This window comes from Copadichromis virginalis, linkage group LG8 (genome assembly GCF_057382275.1).
Source record: "Copadichromis virginalis isolate Kocher_CV1m ecotype Utaka linkage group LG8, C_Virginalis_male_GT1.1, whole genome shotgun sequence".
In the NCBI taxonomy this organism is placed as follows: Eukaryota; Metazoa; Chordata; class Actinopteri; order Cichliformes; family Cichlidae; genus Copadichromis; species Copadichromis virginalis.
In genome coordinates this window covers 5,507,710-5,524,988 of record NC_140625.1, presented here as the reverse complement: position 1 = coordinate 5,524,988, position 17,279 = coordinate 5,507,710, and the positions used below count along the sequence as shown (strand labels likewise).

Here is a 17,279-nt window from a genome sequence, read left to right as displayed (position 1 = left end):
AACACTTATTCAAATCATAAAATGTGTGTTGCATTTCCTTTCACTTCAGACCAAAGAGCTGTCATTGCCCCCCTGTTTGAGGCTCAGCTGGATCTGAGGGTTCCTGACATGGTGTTCACTCCCTCTCTGGAGGTTGGGACTAGAGAAAGTTTGTTTGAGCTGGTGGAAGGCCTCATCAATGATGTGTTTGGAATTTCTTCACTGGTGCCACGCCTCGCCCAGCATAGCCCCTTTCCAAACTACCAGGTACAACTAGTTTCATGCAACTCCAACACATGTAGCTGGTCACATTAAGATTTAATCTGGACATTTTTCACTCAGACTGACATGGAGGACATGGCTGACCTGGCAGACATGCGTAATCTCATCATGGAGCGGATCCAGGCGGCCATGGCAACGTGCTGCGAGTTTCGCAACTCTCTGGAGCGTTACAGCTACCTGTATGTGGAAGACAGGAAGGAGTTCATGCGTCAGTTCCTTTTGTACGGCCAGATTCTCACCAACCAGGAGATGGAGATTTATCCTGACAATAGTGTCTCTGAGAGTCCACCAAGTCTGGGGAACTTTAGAGAGCAGGTTAACAGGTAGGCATTACTCAAGAGGAAAGTGGTGTATGTTGAATTTTCATCTGAGGACATTTTTAAGTCATATCTTAAAGCAATTCATCTAAAATTTGGATTAAGGTTTTGTTTTCAGTTGAGCATAAACGTAATAGCTTGTTTTTGCTAAACTGCCATCGGTTTGTCTTTGTCCTGTAGTTATGAGAAGATATATGAAGAGGTGCAGGCTCTGGAGCCGGTGCATGTGTTCCACAGGTGGATGAGGGTGGATGGCCGTAGCATGAAGAGTGCTTTGCTCAACATAATCAAAAAGTGGAGCTACATGTTCAAACAGCACCTCGTTGACCTTGTTACCAACAGGTATGGCACCCAAACAACGAAAAAAGTTACAATTTTAGCTTCCATCCATTCTCTTCCACTTATCCTTATCAGGGGAAGCCTGGAGACTATCCCAGCTACCGTAGGGTGAGAGGCAGGGTACACCCTGCACAGGTGACTAGTGTTTCACATGGCTAACACAGACAGACAGATAGCCAGTGCCACTAACTGTATGTCTGGACTGTGGGTGGAAGCTGGAGTACCCGGAGAGAACCCACACAAACACAAGGAGAACATGAAAACTCCTCAAAACTAGGCCCCATGTGGTGAAGTCGAACCCAGGACCTTCTTGCTGTGAGGCAACAGTGCAAACAACAGCGCCACCGTGCTCCCAAATGAGCATTTTCAATAAATATGATAAAATACAACAGTGTCCAATCCAGGTAGACAGGCTAATATTACAGGACTTGTTTTACTAGCTTATGGCTCAAGATAAGATAGATATTAGTGTAAACTAAAATAGAAATGCTGATGTTTGAAACTGGTGGCTCATTAAAGTCCTGTTCCCCTGTCCTGTCTCCAGTCTGTTAGACTTGGAGAAGTTTATCACAGTGGTTCAGGCTGGGTTGAGCCAGCAGGTGGAGGAGGGTGATTACGATGGCCTGGTGGAGGTCATGGGTAACCTGCTGGCTGTTAAGGAAAGACAAAATACTACAGACACCATGTTTGAGCCTCTGCAGCAAACCATCGCTCTTCTGAAGGAGTATGAGCAGGAGCTGCCCGATGTGGTTTACAAACAGTTAGAGGTAAGGAGCGATGTTCAGTCATCTCCTATTATTTTCAAGCCCAGATTGTTTAGTCTGTTTCTTCCAACTGAGACAGAGCAATTTTTCTTCCTTTTTCTTTGCTTTTTTAAATCTCTGTTTCATGCACTTCCTCCTGGCAATCCATCATCTGTCAATCCTGCCCTCCTCGCTTTTCTCCCCCTCTCTGTATCTATCTCTGCATTTGTCTGTCTGTCTGCAGGAGCTGCCAGACAAGTGGGACAATGTGAAAAAGCAGGCAGTGTTGGTCAAGCAGCAGGTGGCACCACTGCAGGCTGTCGAGGTGTCCGGTCTTCGTCGAAAGTGTGCTGCTTTTGATGTTGAGCAACACACATTCAGGGAGCACTTTCGCAAAAGCAAGCTCTTCAGGTAGAGAATCTCTGCTGTGTATAACATGGTGATTAGAAATAATGTGTCTAATCACACATGAAGAAATGTCAAAGTGTTTCGCATGCTTAAAACTTACTTGAAAGAGAAAGATTGAGCTTAGCAATTTCACAAAAAACAAAACCAAAAAACGTTGAAATTATATTTGTATTCTGATGTAGCTTGCTTTAGCAGCAAACAAAGTGTTACAATTTTATGTACGCTAGAGCTTGGACATTTTTCTGTATGCAAGCAACGCCGTAATTTTCCTGAACATAGATATCTTTCTGGAGGTGGAATACAGAGAGAAAAGTAGTACACAATCCTGCAGTTACAGTGTTGTTTTTTCAAACCTGGGTTCCTCATCCCTTTCAGATTTTCTTTGCCATGCTTGAGTTTTTTAACACAAGCCCCTATAGGATCAAGGGTAGTATTACAGGAATGCAGTCAAGCTCAAATAAAGTATCCAGAATCCCATTGGATCTGGGGTCAGTTCAGTTGTCTCGCTGCAGCGGCTGTGAATCTCCTCTATCGGTTAAAAAACAAACAAAAGATACATAACAACTTTGCTGAAATTTTAATATTACAATTACATTTATTACATATTATCCTGCCATTATTGTCAATGTGTTCATATTTATATTGCTAAAGATACATTAAAGTTACATTAAAAGGACAATGTAACACTCTGGGTTACTTGTAATCTCTGGTTCTTTGGACAAAATGTTTGACTACTGGAGTTGCATTGGGTGACTAAAGCTCCAAAAACACCATGTTTGTCTATGATAGAGCATGTGTGTTCATGACAGACCTTTTGAGCCTTCCTTGGGACCAGAGATGCCCCCCTTGTAAAACTTAACACCAGAGATTGATGTTCCTGGTTCCTTATGGCAGCTGCTGCAAAGGAATGTTTGCCAAACTGGTTTTCTGCTTTGGCTTGCTGAGCGTATTGTGGGAGTGTTTGAGTGTCTGTTTTAGTGCCACTTTGCCAGCAAATGTGCCAGTGATTAGCAGAAGTCTGCAGTTGCAGACCTTGCAATGCAGAATTAGAGTTGGCCTTCGGTTCTGACCTTTTGGCAGGGCTGATAGCCATAGCTATAGCTGTTGGGTAGGGGTGAAACTCATCATGTCTCAGTCATGACAGTAGCTGAGTTCTCTTAGTTGAGTCAGCTGACAAGCTAATGGTAGTTTAACAGCTAATTGCGGCCTGCTAACAAGCTAATGCTAGTTAGATACTGAAAAGGATTTGTGTTCACGCATTAACCCAAGTTACAGAGTTGTTACAATTTCCCAGATTTATTTATTTATGAGAAAAAAGTGGATATTCTCTTAAAATACTGTTGTGCACTACTATTTATTTTATGTAGAATCTAATGTAACTGAAGGCACAAAGATGACAGATGAGCTTATTTCTTCCAATTATTACTCTATTGTCTGCTTCTGCTAGTGCTAAATAAGGGGATGTTGAAGTATAATGTGCCATCTCATTAGAGTTTTCCAGAACATTTCCTGTTTAACTTTCCTTTGGTGATGAAGTTGAGGGAGGACCTTTGAATGTTTAAGAATGTCACCTTCCTAACCTTCTGACTAGATAATAGAGAAGCGTTATCTCGAGGCTCTCACATCCGACAAGGCTAATTGAATCCTAACATAATGATAATTAATTCATAGGTGGAGATGCTTCGTCATAATGTATAATTGTCAGATTACTTATGTGTGTAATTGGTCTCTTAATAACCTGGTGATTATTTTCCCATTAATGTCATGGAAGTCATTGTTAACTGTCACAGCACTGGGACTCTCCTCTGGTTATCCTGCAGAGGGTAAAAGATGAGTTTGGCGAAAACTGGAGCCTTTCATTACCTAAACACGGCGTGATTTATACTGAGTTTGTACAAATGTTTGTGTGTGTGTGTTTTGATGGGTGCCTGTGTGCGTTCATGCATTTGTCCAGGTTTGAAAGTGAAAGCCCCTACCAGATGTTGGATGCATTCCACCGGCAGATCCAGGAACGGGAGGCAATTATGGCCTCTCTGGTGGAGTCTGCCAGCCTGTTTGAGGTCACTGTGTCAGAGTACAGACAGCTCCGACAATGCAGGTAAAGCCCAACGATGGAATAAGAAAAAAATAAACATCACAAGACACTGATACATTTAAAACTAATTTAGAGTCGTTAATTTAACATAGATGCTCTCTTGCATTCAGTATCTGAGCTGTTTCATGTTAGATTAATCAACTTTGTGCTCTGTTTCATTCTCAAGGCATGAGGTGGTTCTCTTGAAGGAGCTGTGGGACATGATCACCATGGTGGAATCCACCATGACAGCATGGAGGACAACTTCCTGGAGAGAGATCAACGTGGAGGACATGGAACTGGAATGTAAACGTTTTTCCAAAGAGATTCGCATTTTGGATAAAGAGGTGAGAGGAGAGACGTGAAGTCAAAATACTTATGATCCACAAAATCTCTTTTTCAAACATCCAATATGGGAATTTTACTGATGCTGAATTGGAAACAATCTTTGCATACTTCACATACTAATTTAAGCCTTGTATTTAATAAACAGAATTTTTTCAGTGCTCAACTGTGATCAAATTTTCCACCTCACACAGCATGATGCTGCAAACAGCAGTGAAACATTTGGTGACCTTACTGACAAGTTCAGCTCTTCATCTAACATATCGCTCTGACTCCCTGCTCAAACCAGCGTGGTATGTCCTGAGATTTGATTTTCACCGGGTGTAATCCATATGCTTGAACCAATGACTTGGTGGTGTTCCAGGGTAGGATAACAGAGCCCTCTTTTCCAGTTCTTCCATGTATAAGTTGGCCACAATGGATCAAACTGACCGTTGTATGTGAAATATGTGGAATGACGACACAGATCCAATAGCAGACACATTGGTCGGTGCTGAGAGTGATCCCGTTGCTGAGGCTGGGGTCATCCTGTAATCTCTTACAAACTGCCTCAGTGACTGGAGCACAAGTTGAACATCATACTCTCACTTTTCAAAAACAAAATCCAAGGTGTTCTGGATGTGGTGTTCAGAGCTGCCAACCAACACGTTGAGGATCGAAGTGAGAAACTTTGAGATGAATTAGGTGACTGAGTTACAGATATGTGTGTAAACCATACAGACTTGGTGTCGCTTACCCCTGGGTATAACCTGTGGTATCAGGTCCAGTCAATAGCATTGTCTTGTTCTGACTGCCTCAGACATTCTGTCGTCTTGCATTGTATTTCTTGTAACTATTTCCTAATGAAAGTGGACTTTGGATTGGTGGGTGCTTTTAATATGAAGATGCAGTAGTAAGAAATCCTCAGGCTGTGGTAATGTCACAGCAGATGCCGTGTTCATCCATTCATCTCTTTCCTTAACCAGTCATTCAAATAACAGTTGCGGGGGGCAGGAGCCTATCCCAGCTAACAAAGAGCGGGAGTTGCGGTTCTTCTAGCACCGATCATCAGTCAGTAACACATTATAAACTTGGCCAACACATTCATCCTCACATTCACACCTACAGATAATTTAAGATCTCCACAGGAAATATATAGATGTGTTGTACGTAGCAATTGAATATATACTTACAGTGCTGTTGTATCCATGTCCATAGAGTTTTCTTTAGCATAATACTGTAAGGACACAGTAAATAATAATACTGTTAATGTAAATTTGTACATTAGGCCCACAGGAATATAAAGCAGCAATAAAGAATGGAGTGAAATCAGGCATTTAAGGATTTCAATGTCTTGCTCAAAGTAAAAAAAGTACAATTCAGAATAAATCCTGAACTGCTGTTTAAAGCTGCTTTCCTCTGTCCTAAACATGTGGCCTTGTGTGTGGCAGGTTAGAGCGTGGGAGGCCTTCACAGGGTTGGAGAGCAGGGTGAGGAACCTCCTCACCTCCCTCCGGGCTGTGGCAGAGCTCCAGAATCCAGCCATACGATCCAGACATTGGCATCAGTTAATGGCCGCTACTGGAGTCCGCTTCACCATGGACCAGGTTTACAGCTTATTCTAATTTTTAAAAAACCCAACATGTTGTGGAGTTTCATTTAGAGTATTTTAACATTATTATCACACTAGCTGCAGTATTTTTTTTATTCAGGTCCAAGCAGATGTGGTAATATTTTAATGGAGGTTCAAAAGGGGGTTCTTACACACATAAGCAAATTCATTTTTCAGCTCCTCTTTGGGGTAGTTTGTGCTGCAGAAGTTAAGATGATAGGTTTTTACAGCTTTTAAGTCTGTACAAAAATGTATCACAGAGGCTAACTGATCTGCTTTGATCTTTTTTTAATATATAGATTTATATAGCGCTAGCTTTGTAAGGCTCTGACAGATTCCTCTCTCATACACATTCAGCTGGCTACAGCAGGGATTTGCTCGACTACCATCAGAGATGGTCTACAGCTGCTAATCTATTCTGACAAAGTAGCATCAGCAGCATCACCACTGCACCTGCACTTTTATCCCTGCACTTTTTTAAATGAAACACTTTTTTTTTTGCATAAACATTTGTCAGTGTCATCTGTCACATATTAAAAACTGACCAAATGTGCCATCTCATTTGTTTTTTCATACTATTACTTATTTAATAAATTAATCCAGATTTAATTGTATAGTATGATTTTAGAGCAACAGTCACCTCAATACCCTTTATATTGAAAGATAAAGACCCTGCAATATTAGATAGAATAACCTATCATAACTATGACATAATCCTCCATGAGCAGCACGAGCAGCAAGAAGCCAACGAATACTACCGAAGCAAAACTAACATTTTCTTCACTTTTTTTAAAGAAAATTCTAGCAGCTATTCTTGAGGTACTGCTGACAAAAGAACTGCGGGCAGCTCAGTTCCTGGTCCGTGGCTCTGTTGTACAGTGGCTAGGCTCGGCACTCAGCACGGAGCTTCCTGTTTTAAACCTTAAATGGGGCCTTTCTGTGTGGAGTTTCCGTGTTCTCACTGTGGTTTCCCAGTGTTTCCTTCGGGTACTCCAGTGTCCGATCCAAAAGCATGTTAATTTAATTTGTGATTCTAAATGAGCTGTGGCTGTGAGTTAGATGCAGTCCTTTAAATAGGTCTAAAGTGATTTTTAGTGGTCAGTGAGACTAAAAAAGGCTGTGGGTGATAAGAGGTCAACATTACAGTCTGTGAGTAACTAAGTAACCTTTGCTTACAGGTAACATACATGTCTACTTGTAGGTGACAGAGTTTGTGCAGTTAACCCTTGTTCATTATAAAAAAATGGATGTCTGCTTTTGATAAATATGTATGTCCATGTTACTCTGAAACTAGCTAGTATTCACTGTTACTATGACTTTAATATCACCAGATTTGAGTTCTGGGTATTGTGACATAAGCAGTGACATGGCTGTCTGTGAGCAGGAGACCACTCTGGCTGATCTGCTGCAGCTCAACCTGCACTGCTTTGAAGACGAGGTGAGAGGGATCGTAGACAAGGCTGTTAAAGAGATGGGGATGGAGAAAGTCCTGTCTGAGCTCAACTCCACATGGACAGGTACAGAAACATGAATTTTTAACTTCTAACAGTGAATTTTAATTGTTTTTTTTTACCTGCTTATGATGTTCTGATGGACTTTATTGCAGGTATGCAATTCCAGTATGAGCCCCACCACAGGACCAAGCTCCCTCTGCTCCGTGCAAATGAGGAGCTGATTGAGACGCTGGAGGACAACCAGGTCCAGCTGCAGAACCTTATGTCATCCAAGTATATCGCACACTTCCTGGATGAAGTATCTTCATGGCAAAGCAAGCTATCTGTGGTCGACTCCGTCATCTCCATCTGGTTTGTGGTTCAGCGGACTTGGAGTCACCTGGAAAGCATCTTCCTTGGCTCTGAGGACATTCGCTCACAGCTGCCTGAGGTTACACACCATACACACACACACACACACACACACACACACACACACGCACACACACAGTTCATACAGTTATATATTTCAGGTATCCGTCAGTGTCAAGCTTATATACATGCAAGCCTCAACCTGCGCCCCAGTTGTTGCCATATGAACCTAGGCAGCATAACTGTAATAGCTGTTAATTAAGAATCCATTAATTAGCCTTACTTAGTTTAAGAGCTGAGATTACACAACTTTTTAATTGCTCCCGTGATGTTCAGGCTGTGCTTAAGCCCAGATGTTTGCTATTAAACCTCTGATTCTCCCTCTTTCTTGTGGGAATCAACGCCTGCCGGGCTCCCTCATGAAATCCTCTGCAGGACTCCAGGCGCTTTGAGGGGATTGATGCCGATTTCAAAGAGCTGGCAAACGCTATGCACGAGACGCCCAACGTAGTGGAGGCCACCAACAAACCAGGCCTGTTTCGTAAACTGGAGGACATCCAGAGCAGGTGAAAGTTCAGCCAAGATCAGCGGTTCTCTGTTTCTTCCCCATACGTCTCACACAAACACACACACACACATACTGACTCTGCATGTGCTGTGCTATTTCTACAGGCTTTCTCTGTGTGAAAAGGCTCTGGCAGAATACCTGGACACCAAGCGTCTGGCCTTTCCCAGATTTTACTTCATCTCTTCAGCTGATCTGCTGGACATCCTGTCTAATGGGACCAACCCACACCAGGTGGCTTCACAAATTTATGCCCAAGGGATGGCAGTGAATTTAATGCTTCAGTCTGTTCACACAGATGAGAAAAAAACAGTACTAACGTTTTCAGCTCTTTCTACAATTTACTTTACTAACAGTTTTCTAAAACTATGCTCCATCGTGTCATTAGGCTTTTGACTCACTGCTGCTGAATTTTGTAGTACATTTAGTGCCCACACAGGGGCAATGGTGCTTATAGTTTTGTATGTTACTCCAACCTCCATCATGAGTGCACTGGGTTTTTTTTGTCCTCAGAAAAATAAATAACTGTTAAAAACAACTCGCCATCAAAATCTCTTTCATCAGAAGCTAGCAGAGGTGTAGCAGAACACTGGTCCTGAAAAGCAACACTGTAACATTTCAAACCGTGAGTGTAAATTGATCCCGAGCTGTGCGTTTGCTCAGGTCCAGAAGCATCTGTCCAAGCTGTTTGACAACATGGCTAAGATGCGATTTGAAACCGATGGAGAGGGGAATCCTTCGAAGATTGGTCAAGGCATGTACAGCAAGGAGGAAGAGTATGTCCCTTTCAATCAGTCCTGTGACTGCAGTGGACAGGTAAAAAGAGCCTTGGATATCACCATTTCTAGATGGATCCAAATGCTGAAGACGTTAATGGTGTTTATCTTTGTGACTTACTGCTGACATTGACAATTTTTCGAACCAGTCCTCTGTAATGATAGGAAATACACACACACACACACACACACACACACACACACACACACACACACACACACACAGACACACACACATTTAAAAAAATATATATAGAAAGAATCTGTTTTGCCCCTGGAGGTTTTGCATTTAAAGCTCATCAATTCATTCATTTTCCATTATATCCCGTAGTGTTTGCCTGACTCCACTTCCACTTTAATGCTTATTAATGGCCTCATTAGGGTCCACTGATAAGAGAGTACATCGGCGCTCATGTGACACACATTGCAATATTTTTTTGGTTTTTGTATTCAGGGATTTGCCTGTTTTTGTGTTTTCTCTGTAAGGTGGAGATGTGGTTAAACCGGGTGCTCGACACCATGCGCTCCACAGTTCGCCACGAGATGACCGAGGCAGTAATAGCCTATGAGGAAAAGCCTAGGGAGCAGTGGCTGTTTGACTATTCAGCTCAGGTAAATAGGTTTGGTTTGATGTATGATGCTGTGAAAAATATTTTCCCCCTTCCTGTGTTCTGTAACTCAAGCTTTCAAATTTTTCAAGTCTCTCAGATCACTGTGGATGAATGCCCCACTATTCTTTGCAGAATTGTTTCAATTCAGCCTCACTGGAAGGTTTCCAGACATGAAAGACCTGTTTTAAGATCATGCCAAAGCATCCCAATCGAATTTAAGTTCGGACTTACAACCAACCCAAAGCCATGGAAGTGCTCTCAAGCAAAGCAAGAGAAAATAACCCCTCAACCCCCATTCCTACACACTACAACCCTAATCTGATGAAGCCGAAAAAGGGACGTCACTACCGCCTGCAAAGGATAACGCTGCTCATCCACGTTGTTCAAGCGCTGAAGCAGAAAAGCAGGCCCAGACCGTGACACTACCTCCACTATGTTTGAATTGTAGTATGATGTTCTTGTTATAATATGCTGTGTTAGTTTTACACCAATCGTAATGGGACGCAAACCTTCCAGAAAGTTTGTTTTTTTTCTTCTCAGCCCAGAGAATAAATATTCTCTGGATCCTCATTCTGCCAATCCTGATTGCCTAGTGATTGCAGTGACCACGTCGGACATAACATCTCACCCTTAAGTCACCTGTGCTACCACACAGACATAATTAAAACACCTTTTCTCACTTCAGAGCAAATCTGAACCTGTATATGGGTTATAGAGTCTCAATTTCTCATAGTGAGACATCAAAAGAAATGCTAGGAATGAAAACTTTAGGTTACTTGCATCATCCCAGTTCTTAGAGAAATTTAAAAACTAGTAGTTTTGTTATGTATTTAATCTGGTTATCTCTCTAAAAAGTAAAATTTGTTTGATGATCTGAAACATGTAAGTGAGAAATATACAAGTAAAAAAAACAGAAATTGAAAAGGGGACAAATATGTTTTCACAGATTTAACTGCTGACATCTATTATTTGGACTGGTACCAAATTCCTGTCTGGGCCTCTCATAGTTACTTTCACAAGCTTAAAAATCCTTTACATAGCCAATGTGTGACTGTGATAATGGACCACTTATTCTTACCTGAAAATGCTACATACCAGGTATCACTGATTCATGTGTGGCTACAGATGGAAGTTAGAGTGGTCACTTCCTACCTCTTTTCACTTGGTCTGATTTAGGGTTGGATGATCTGCTCATTGTTTTGATTATACTAATGCTGGGAAGTTCAACATGCACAGCAGTGCTATAAGTGTGTAACTCATACACATACATGCCTAGACACTTATGACATTTATCTATGTCATAGGTCTCAGTTATATGCAGAGAGATGAATTGAAACTACAGCAATGTAGATTAATTTTTTATGAATCTCATAAAAATGATCATATTAATTGAATGCATCATTGATTAGTTATTGTCAATAACTTTGGTAATCTTTGATCCTAGATATCATCATCACAGCCTTAGTGTGATTATTGTTCACATGATAATTTATTTTATTTGTTATTTTCAATTGAGTCCTGTTATATGAAGCAAATTCCACATTTCTGGGATATTCTGTTATCTGGCTTCACTTACTCTAACATCAGCAGTGTTGCTAAGCAGTCCGCAAAGATGGTTATGAACTGAGACATGAATTCGATGAGGCCAACCCGGGGTTTCCACATCTGACTTTGAGGGCGTTCACAAATATGCTTCATAAACAACCTTAACTGCCCCTCAAACTGGGTGGTGGTACCAAATCTACAGAGAATAGCAATAAAATAAAAAAAAGTTAGGCCTTTATAGCAAAGTTAAAATCAATTCCATGATCAATAGTGTTTATGAAAGCAAGGATAAAAATATATTTAGCTTAAATTATTCCAGAAGTAACTGACAAAGACTGAAGGTCAATCTTTTAGTAATCCAAATTAATTTTTTGGGCAGGCTTTAAATTAAAAACTTAAAGTTAGCAATAAAAGCAGAACGGTCAAAATCAAAGCAGCAAAGCAGCAGAGACATAGAAATCTTGCCTTTTGAAAACAGCCTCTTCTAGAATTCCCACACACTCATTAGCATTTATTGTTAGATGCTATTGAGTTGTTTGATCTTCTAGCTCTTTCAGTCTTCATCCCCAAAGTTTGCAACACAAGCCCTTTGTCATTTTCACAGACTTTTGAAAGCTCACTTCAGAAAACTGCAAACTTCAGAGTGACAGAAAACGTTTTTCATTTTCTTACTTTTCAGTACGATTAGAATGTCCTAAACAAGTGAAGTGCCCTATTACAATTAGATGCAACTGTTTAGCTGCTGAATAGTTTTGGATGTGTACAACAAGCTACTCCTGAAGTCGTTTGGCACAAAAAAAGCTGTATTTTTTTGTGACACCAGCTGTGCACTACATCATCGGGTGTTCTTCAACCAATAAATAAATGAAAAACTGACTTTTTTGCAAAAAATACATTATAGTGAAATTGTTTATTTTACAAGTATAACAGGTGTTACATAAACCATACAACAGTGTATTTATAGCCTGAGATAGTTTGTAATGCCTGTATATTTGTATATTTGTATGGTGCGAACTTATCAGTCACACAGTAAATCACACACAGCTTTATTCTCCCTTTTGACACTAAAGAGGACCATGAATTACAAAATGAACATGATGCTCTTTCATTAACAGTAACTAGTGCTTGAGACCATAAGTTTATCAGAAAAGTATTTACTGAGGTCATAGTTTAGGGGAAACCAAGGATGTTTCTCTTGTAGACATCTCTTTGTAACCAGTGGAGATGCTCCTTGTTGGGCATAGATAGAATGCTTTCTTTTGGCTTGCATCACTCAGAAGCTAAGCTCATCTTTATTAGCTCATCTGTATACCTGATTTCTGTATGCCCTCCAACCTTACCCTTTCCAGTTGCAAAGGTATTAGAAGGCTTCAACTGGAATTATTTTTAAATGCCAAGTCCATTAATACCCAGACAAAACAACACCTGCTCAGTCCATGTAGTGTTCCTTAAAGATGACTCTCCACATTTGTCAGGAACAACAGCCAAAACAAATCTGTTTTTCAGTTCAAATATTCCTTTACATCTCTTTCCAATGGTGGGGGTTTTTATGCAAAAACATATAGGGCCATATGTTTTGTGTGCCTTTGTTGGCACAATTCCTAGATTTGTTTTACATTTAGATGATGTTTTAGCTCAAAGTGAATACAAGTAAACTACCAGAGAGAATCAGAGTGGTTTCAATGTCTCTGACTCCCTTTTCAGGTGGCTTTGACCTGCACACAGATCTGGTGGACGTCTGACGTCACTATGGCTTTTGCACGTCTGGAGGAGGGCTACGACAACGCCATGAAGGAGTACTACAAAAAACAGGTCTCCCAGCTCAACACTCTTATCTCAATGCTGATTGGCCAACTTACACCGGGTGATCGGCAGAAGGTCATGACTATCTGCACCATCGATGTCCATGCCAGAGACGTCGTGGCCAAGATGATCACTCAGAAGGTGAGAGGGTCACGAGGGATACGTCTGCCAGAGCCAGTGCTCAAAAAATCTTATGCAGCTGCTGTATTTTTTGTGATGCTGTTACCAGTGAGTAATGAACTAAAGATATTCCAGCAAGTATGTCATTATCATAATTAGAAGGTGACAAAGCATATATTATTTTGGATTGTATCTCACTGTTTTTTTTAGGTGGAGAATTCTCAGGCCTTTGTGTGGCTGTCACAGCTGAGACACCGTTGGGATGAAAAGGAGAAGCATTGTCTTACTAACATCTGTGATGCCCAGTTTCTCTACTCCTACGAATACCTGGGAAACACACCGCGATTAGTCATCACTCCTCTAACAGATAGGTATGGAGGGCTTGGACAATTTTTTGTCTCTTTTTTCCCAGACAAAGAGGCAATGAAAAAAAGTGTCATGTCTATAACTTCTGTTCTCTGAATTTGATATACAAAACATATGGGATGGGGGATATCACACCCCGTGTATCCTGCCTGAAGACACCTCTATTCAAGCCTTTACGACAGATGACCTCTAATGATGTATTTGTGGTCCTGCCTAGACATATACACACCATCACAGTCATCCCTCTCTTTCAGGGAGCAGAAGTTGTAGACATAAGAGTTTGTTTCCTTTTAGCCAGTTCACTCAGTATAACACATACAGTATGGGACATATATGTTCTCTGCAGAACAGCCACTGAACTGGAGTCGGAGCACCAGCAGCCTAGTCCTTGGTAGACCCAAGAGAAGGGACACAATGATCCACCAAAGAGGCTGTCATGTCTAAATGATGGAACTCAGATTATTTTTGCCACAATACTCAACGACTTTGCTAGAAATGCCAGGATAACCAGTGGATATTCATAAAGTGCATACAGCCAACCTGGATGTTTGGTAGATTTGAGTGGGAACCTTAGCTTGTGGGTCCTTTATTCAAAAGGGCTAGGCTTGTTACTATGGCTCTTTAGGTTGTCAACGTTTTTTTAAACACTGTATTAAAGGTATTTCAGATTTGTACATTATTTGCTTTAAAACAAGAACCATACTGCTGGGGTTTGATTACACATCGATGCAGACAGTGTGTGAAAAAAACTATAACTGAAACCACAGGATTTATACAAAGGTTGAAAAAGCTTTGTAAAAATCTTGAGTTAAAGCCTAGAAAAGTGTCGTTCTGTTGGAGACTGCCACTCATAAGACCAGGCAACATTTTTCTCTGTGAACTGTTCTTACAGGAGTGTGGCTTTCTGCTGCTGTAGCCCTTCTGCTTTAAAGGTTGACATGTTGTGGATTGAAAGCTGCTTTTCTTTTTTTTTCTCAGTTGTTACAACTGGATACTTGAGTTACTGTTGTTCTGTCAGCTTGAAGCAGTCTGACCATTTATCTCTCATCTCTGATATCAACCGGGCATTTTGGCCAAGAGAGCGGACACTGGCTGGATAGGATCAGTCCTAGAAAGCAAAGGTCTTAAAATGAAGCCACTCTCTGAATTCTTATGTATGTAGAAGAATCCAAAGATTAACTGGCCTGCTGTGTTGAGGAGAGGAAGTTTAGCAGTAAATAAAAAAGTAAATGAAAAACAACCAAGAATACTTACTGTGTAGTACTCTACAGGTGCTGTTTTGCAGGAAACTTGAGTGCTTTTCAAAAATCCATTTGTACTAATAGTCTTCTTCCCTTGTCACTGAGAAGAAAATGGAGGTTTCTCATCTGATAATCACCATCTGATGCTTTGGAAGCATCTTCATTTGAATCATTATGCACACCCACCACAAGTAAAATCTTTCAGCTCAACTCTGCATGGTCACTGTGCCAGCTGCTGGTTTGTTCGTGCCCACATGTTTTTGCAGGGTTAGTTAAGCTACAGAGAGTTGAATACCTGCCTCTCAGAGTCCTTTTGCGAACCGCAGTGTTTGACTGTATGGTTTTCCAAGCTGACCAGTATTCCCTTTGAAGCTTGAACAAAGCATAAACAATGGGCTTTGATGGCATCATCAGCAGCCGTGGAGCAAGGCTTCACCATATGGTGCATGCCCTCGCTGTGACTCACACAGTTTGCCACTGGCTTTCATTGAAACAATGGGCCATAGACCAGGGGGCGAGGTGTCAAATCCTTTAATCCATGACTTGAGAAAATGGCTAAAATAGTGTTTGCTACATGAATTGTTACACAATTCTTCACATCAGAGTCAACAAGAGAAAAACACAACCTGACATCCACAGGCACCACAGTAGCATAGAGTAAAATCCACGTTTTTATCTTAACACTACATGCAGATTTCTGTGTATACTAACATATCTTAAATGGTTAGTTTATCTAAAGTATGAAACCATTATCTTTATCAAAGTTCAGCAAGTTTATATTATATGACATCAATTTTGCAATTCAGAAGAACTTTGTTAGAGATGGAACAAAGCTGTGAGATACGATGCAAGAGGATGACAAGGCAATACAAAAAAACCTATAAATATGATTTAGACTAAATCAGCAGCACTGTTGTAGTGCAGTGCAAGCTATGAAAATCAGTCCTTGGACACACAAGAAACCAATGCACCCTGAGAACTGGAGCAATACTGAAAAGATGTCTAAACAGTATTTAGATTTCCTTTAAAAGTGAGGGAGGAGGCCCCGGGGCAGACCCAGGACACACTGGAGAGATTATATCTCTCGGCTGGCCTGGGAACGCCTTGGTGTTCCCCCGGACAAGCTGGAGGAGGTGGCTGGAGAGAGGGAGGTCTGGGCTTTTCTGCCTGGACTGCTGCCCCTGCGACCCGGTCCTGGATAAGCAGAAGAAAATGGATGGATGGATGGTGAAAGATGGAAATATATTTTTCTGTAATTATGGCAAAAAAGAAAAATACATCTCAGAGTTTACTACAGAATCATTTATTTATACTGGCTATCGTCAGGCTTGACTTAGCACCACATGAACCTCTACCTGCTGAAGGGTTCTGGTCAGAGTAACCCGCAACTTTGCAGAATAATAAAAATTTAAACAAAAAAAATGTCACAATGAGACGGGTGGTCCATGAGGTAAAATGTATGGAAGTGGGATCACTCCATCCATTTGTCTGTAAGACCTCTGCGAACTCTTCAGGCAGCCAGTAGTAGCTGTAGCTTGTAGCTTTTCCTAGCATGTAGGAACAATAATTCTTGATTTCAAATAAAGGGCACACTGGATGTTGCATTAATTCACTTCACCATCTTGTGGTTAAAACTGGTACTACAGAAAAGTACAACCGGGCCCTATTTCAGCTTAAGTTGATATATCTTTAACACGGCATATTTTGGACATAAGGTCATACCAGATATTTTTTCATATACTGTTGATAGCCTTAGTTCATTTTGAAAGTTTTTAAGCAATCTTTCAATGCTGCGATTTACAAGTCCATTTAAAAGACACTATTAATTTATTAATTACCCTCTCATGACAAATCAGAATGCTTTCTGTGACAAGGCTCTACAGCATCGGTTTACATGAAAGCAGGCAAACAGAATTTCTTAATTACTGACATTGCTGCGTTTATCAAAGCCTTTGTCACTTAAGATTTTAAACATTAATATTGTCTAGAAGAAATGTGAATTCTTAAGCAGTATGTGAATTCGTTCACATGACCTCTGTGTGATTATGTACCACAAGGTGGCTATTTTCAATCTGTTGTGCTCACTTTCTGCAGCAGGATAATTAGGCTAAAGGAAGTGACTCTAATCTATAACAGCGTGTATGTTATCAGCGTAATGTTTGCACTCACTCAATACTCCAAAGCTGCACCATTATGCAAAATGTCAACCCCCACCCCATACACACACGCACGCACGCACGCACACACACACACACACACACACACACACACACACACACACACACACAGGAGTGGAGGGAGAATGAGTCAGACAGGTAGGCTGATATATAGCTGTTCTTCTTAAAGACACTGTAATAAAATAAGTCACC

At 40.9% G+C, this 17,279-nt stretch overlaps 1 protein-coding gene across 1 annotated transcript in view; it reads left to right on the top strand.

Annotated features, from left to right (window-relative positions):
• The window catches only part of dnah9 (dynein, axonemal, heavy chain 9), a 186,516-nt gene that overhangs the window by 27,543 nt on the left and 141,694 nt on the right, over positions 1-17,279 (top strand). Inside the window, exons 17-32 of the mRNA XM_085465473.1 lie at positions 50-246; positions 322-584; positions 759-920; positions 1,462-1,684; positions 1,905-2,071; positions 4,023-4,166; positions 4,330-4,489; positions 5,918-6,073; positions 7,463-7,595; positions 7,685-7,962; positions 8,319-8,449; positions 8,556-8,682; positions 9,112-9,264; positions 9,711-9,836; positions 13,085-13,324; positions 13,514-13,674. Coding sequence (XP_085321599.1) covers positions 50-246; positions 322-584; positions 759-920; positions 1,462-1,684; positions 1,905-2,071; positions 4,023-4,166; positions 4,330-4,489; positions 5,918-6,073; positions 7,463-7,595; positions 7,685-7,962; positions 8,319-8,449; positions 8,556-8,682; positions 9,112-9,264; positions 9,711-9,836; positions 13,085-13,324; positions 13,514-13,674 — 2,821 coding nt within the window. The remainder of the gene's footprint in view (positions 1-49; positions 247-321; positions 585-758; positions 921-1,461; positions 1,685-1,904; positions 2,072-4,022; positions 4,167-4,329; positions 4,490-5,917; positions 6,074-7,462; positions 7,596-7,684; positions 7,963-8,318; positions 8,450-8,555; positions 8,683-9,111; positions 9,265-9,710; positions 9,837-13,084; positions 13,325-13,513; positions 13,675-17,279) is intronic.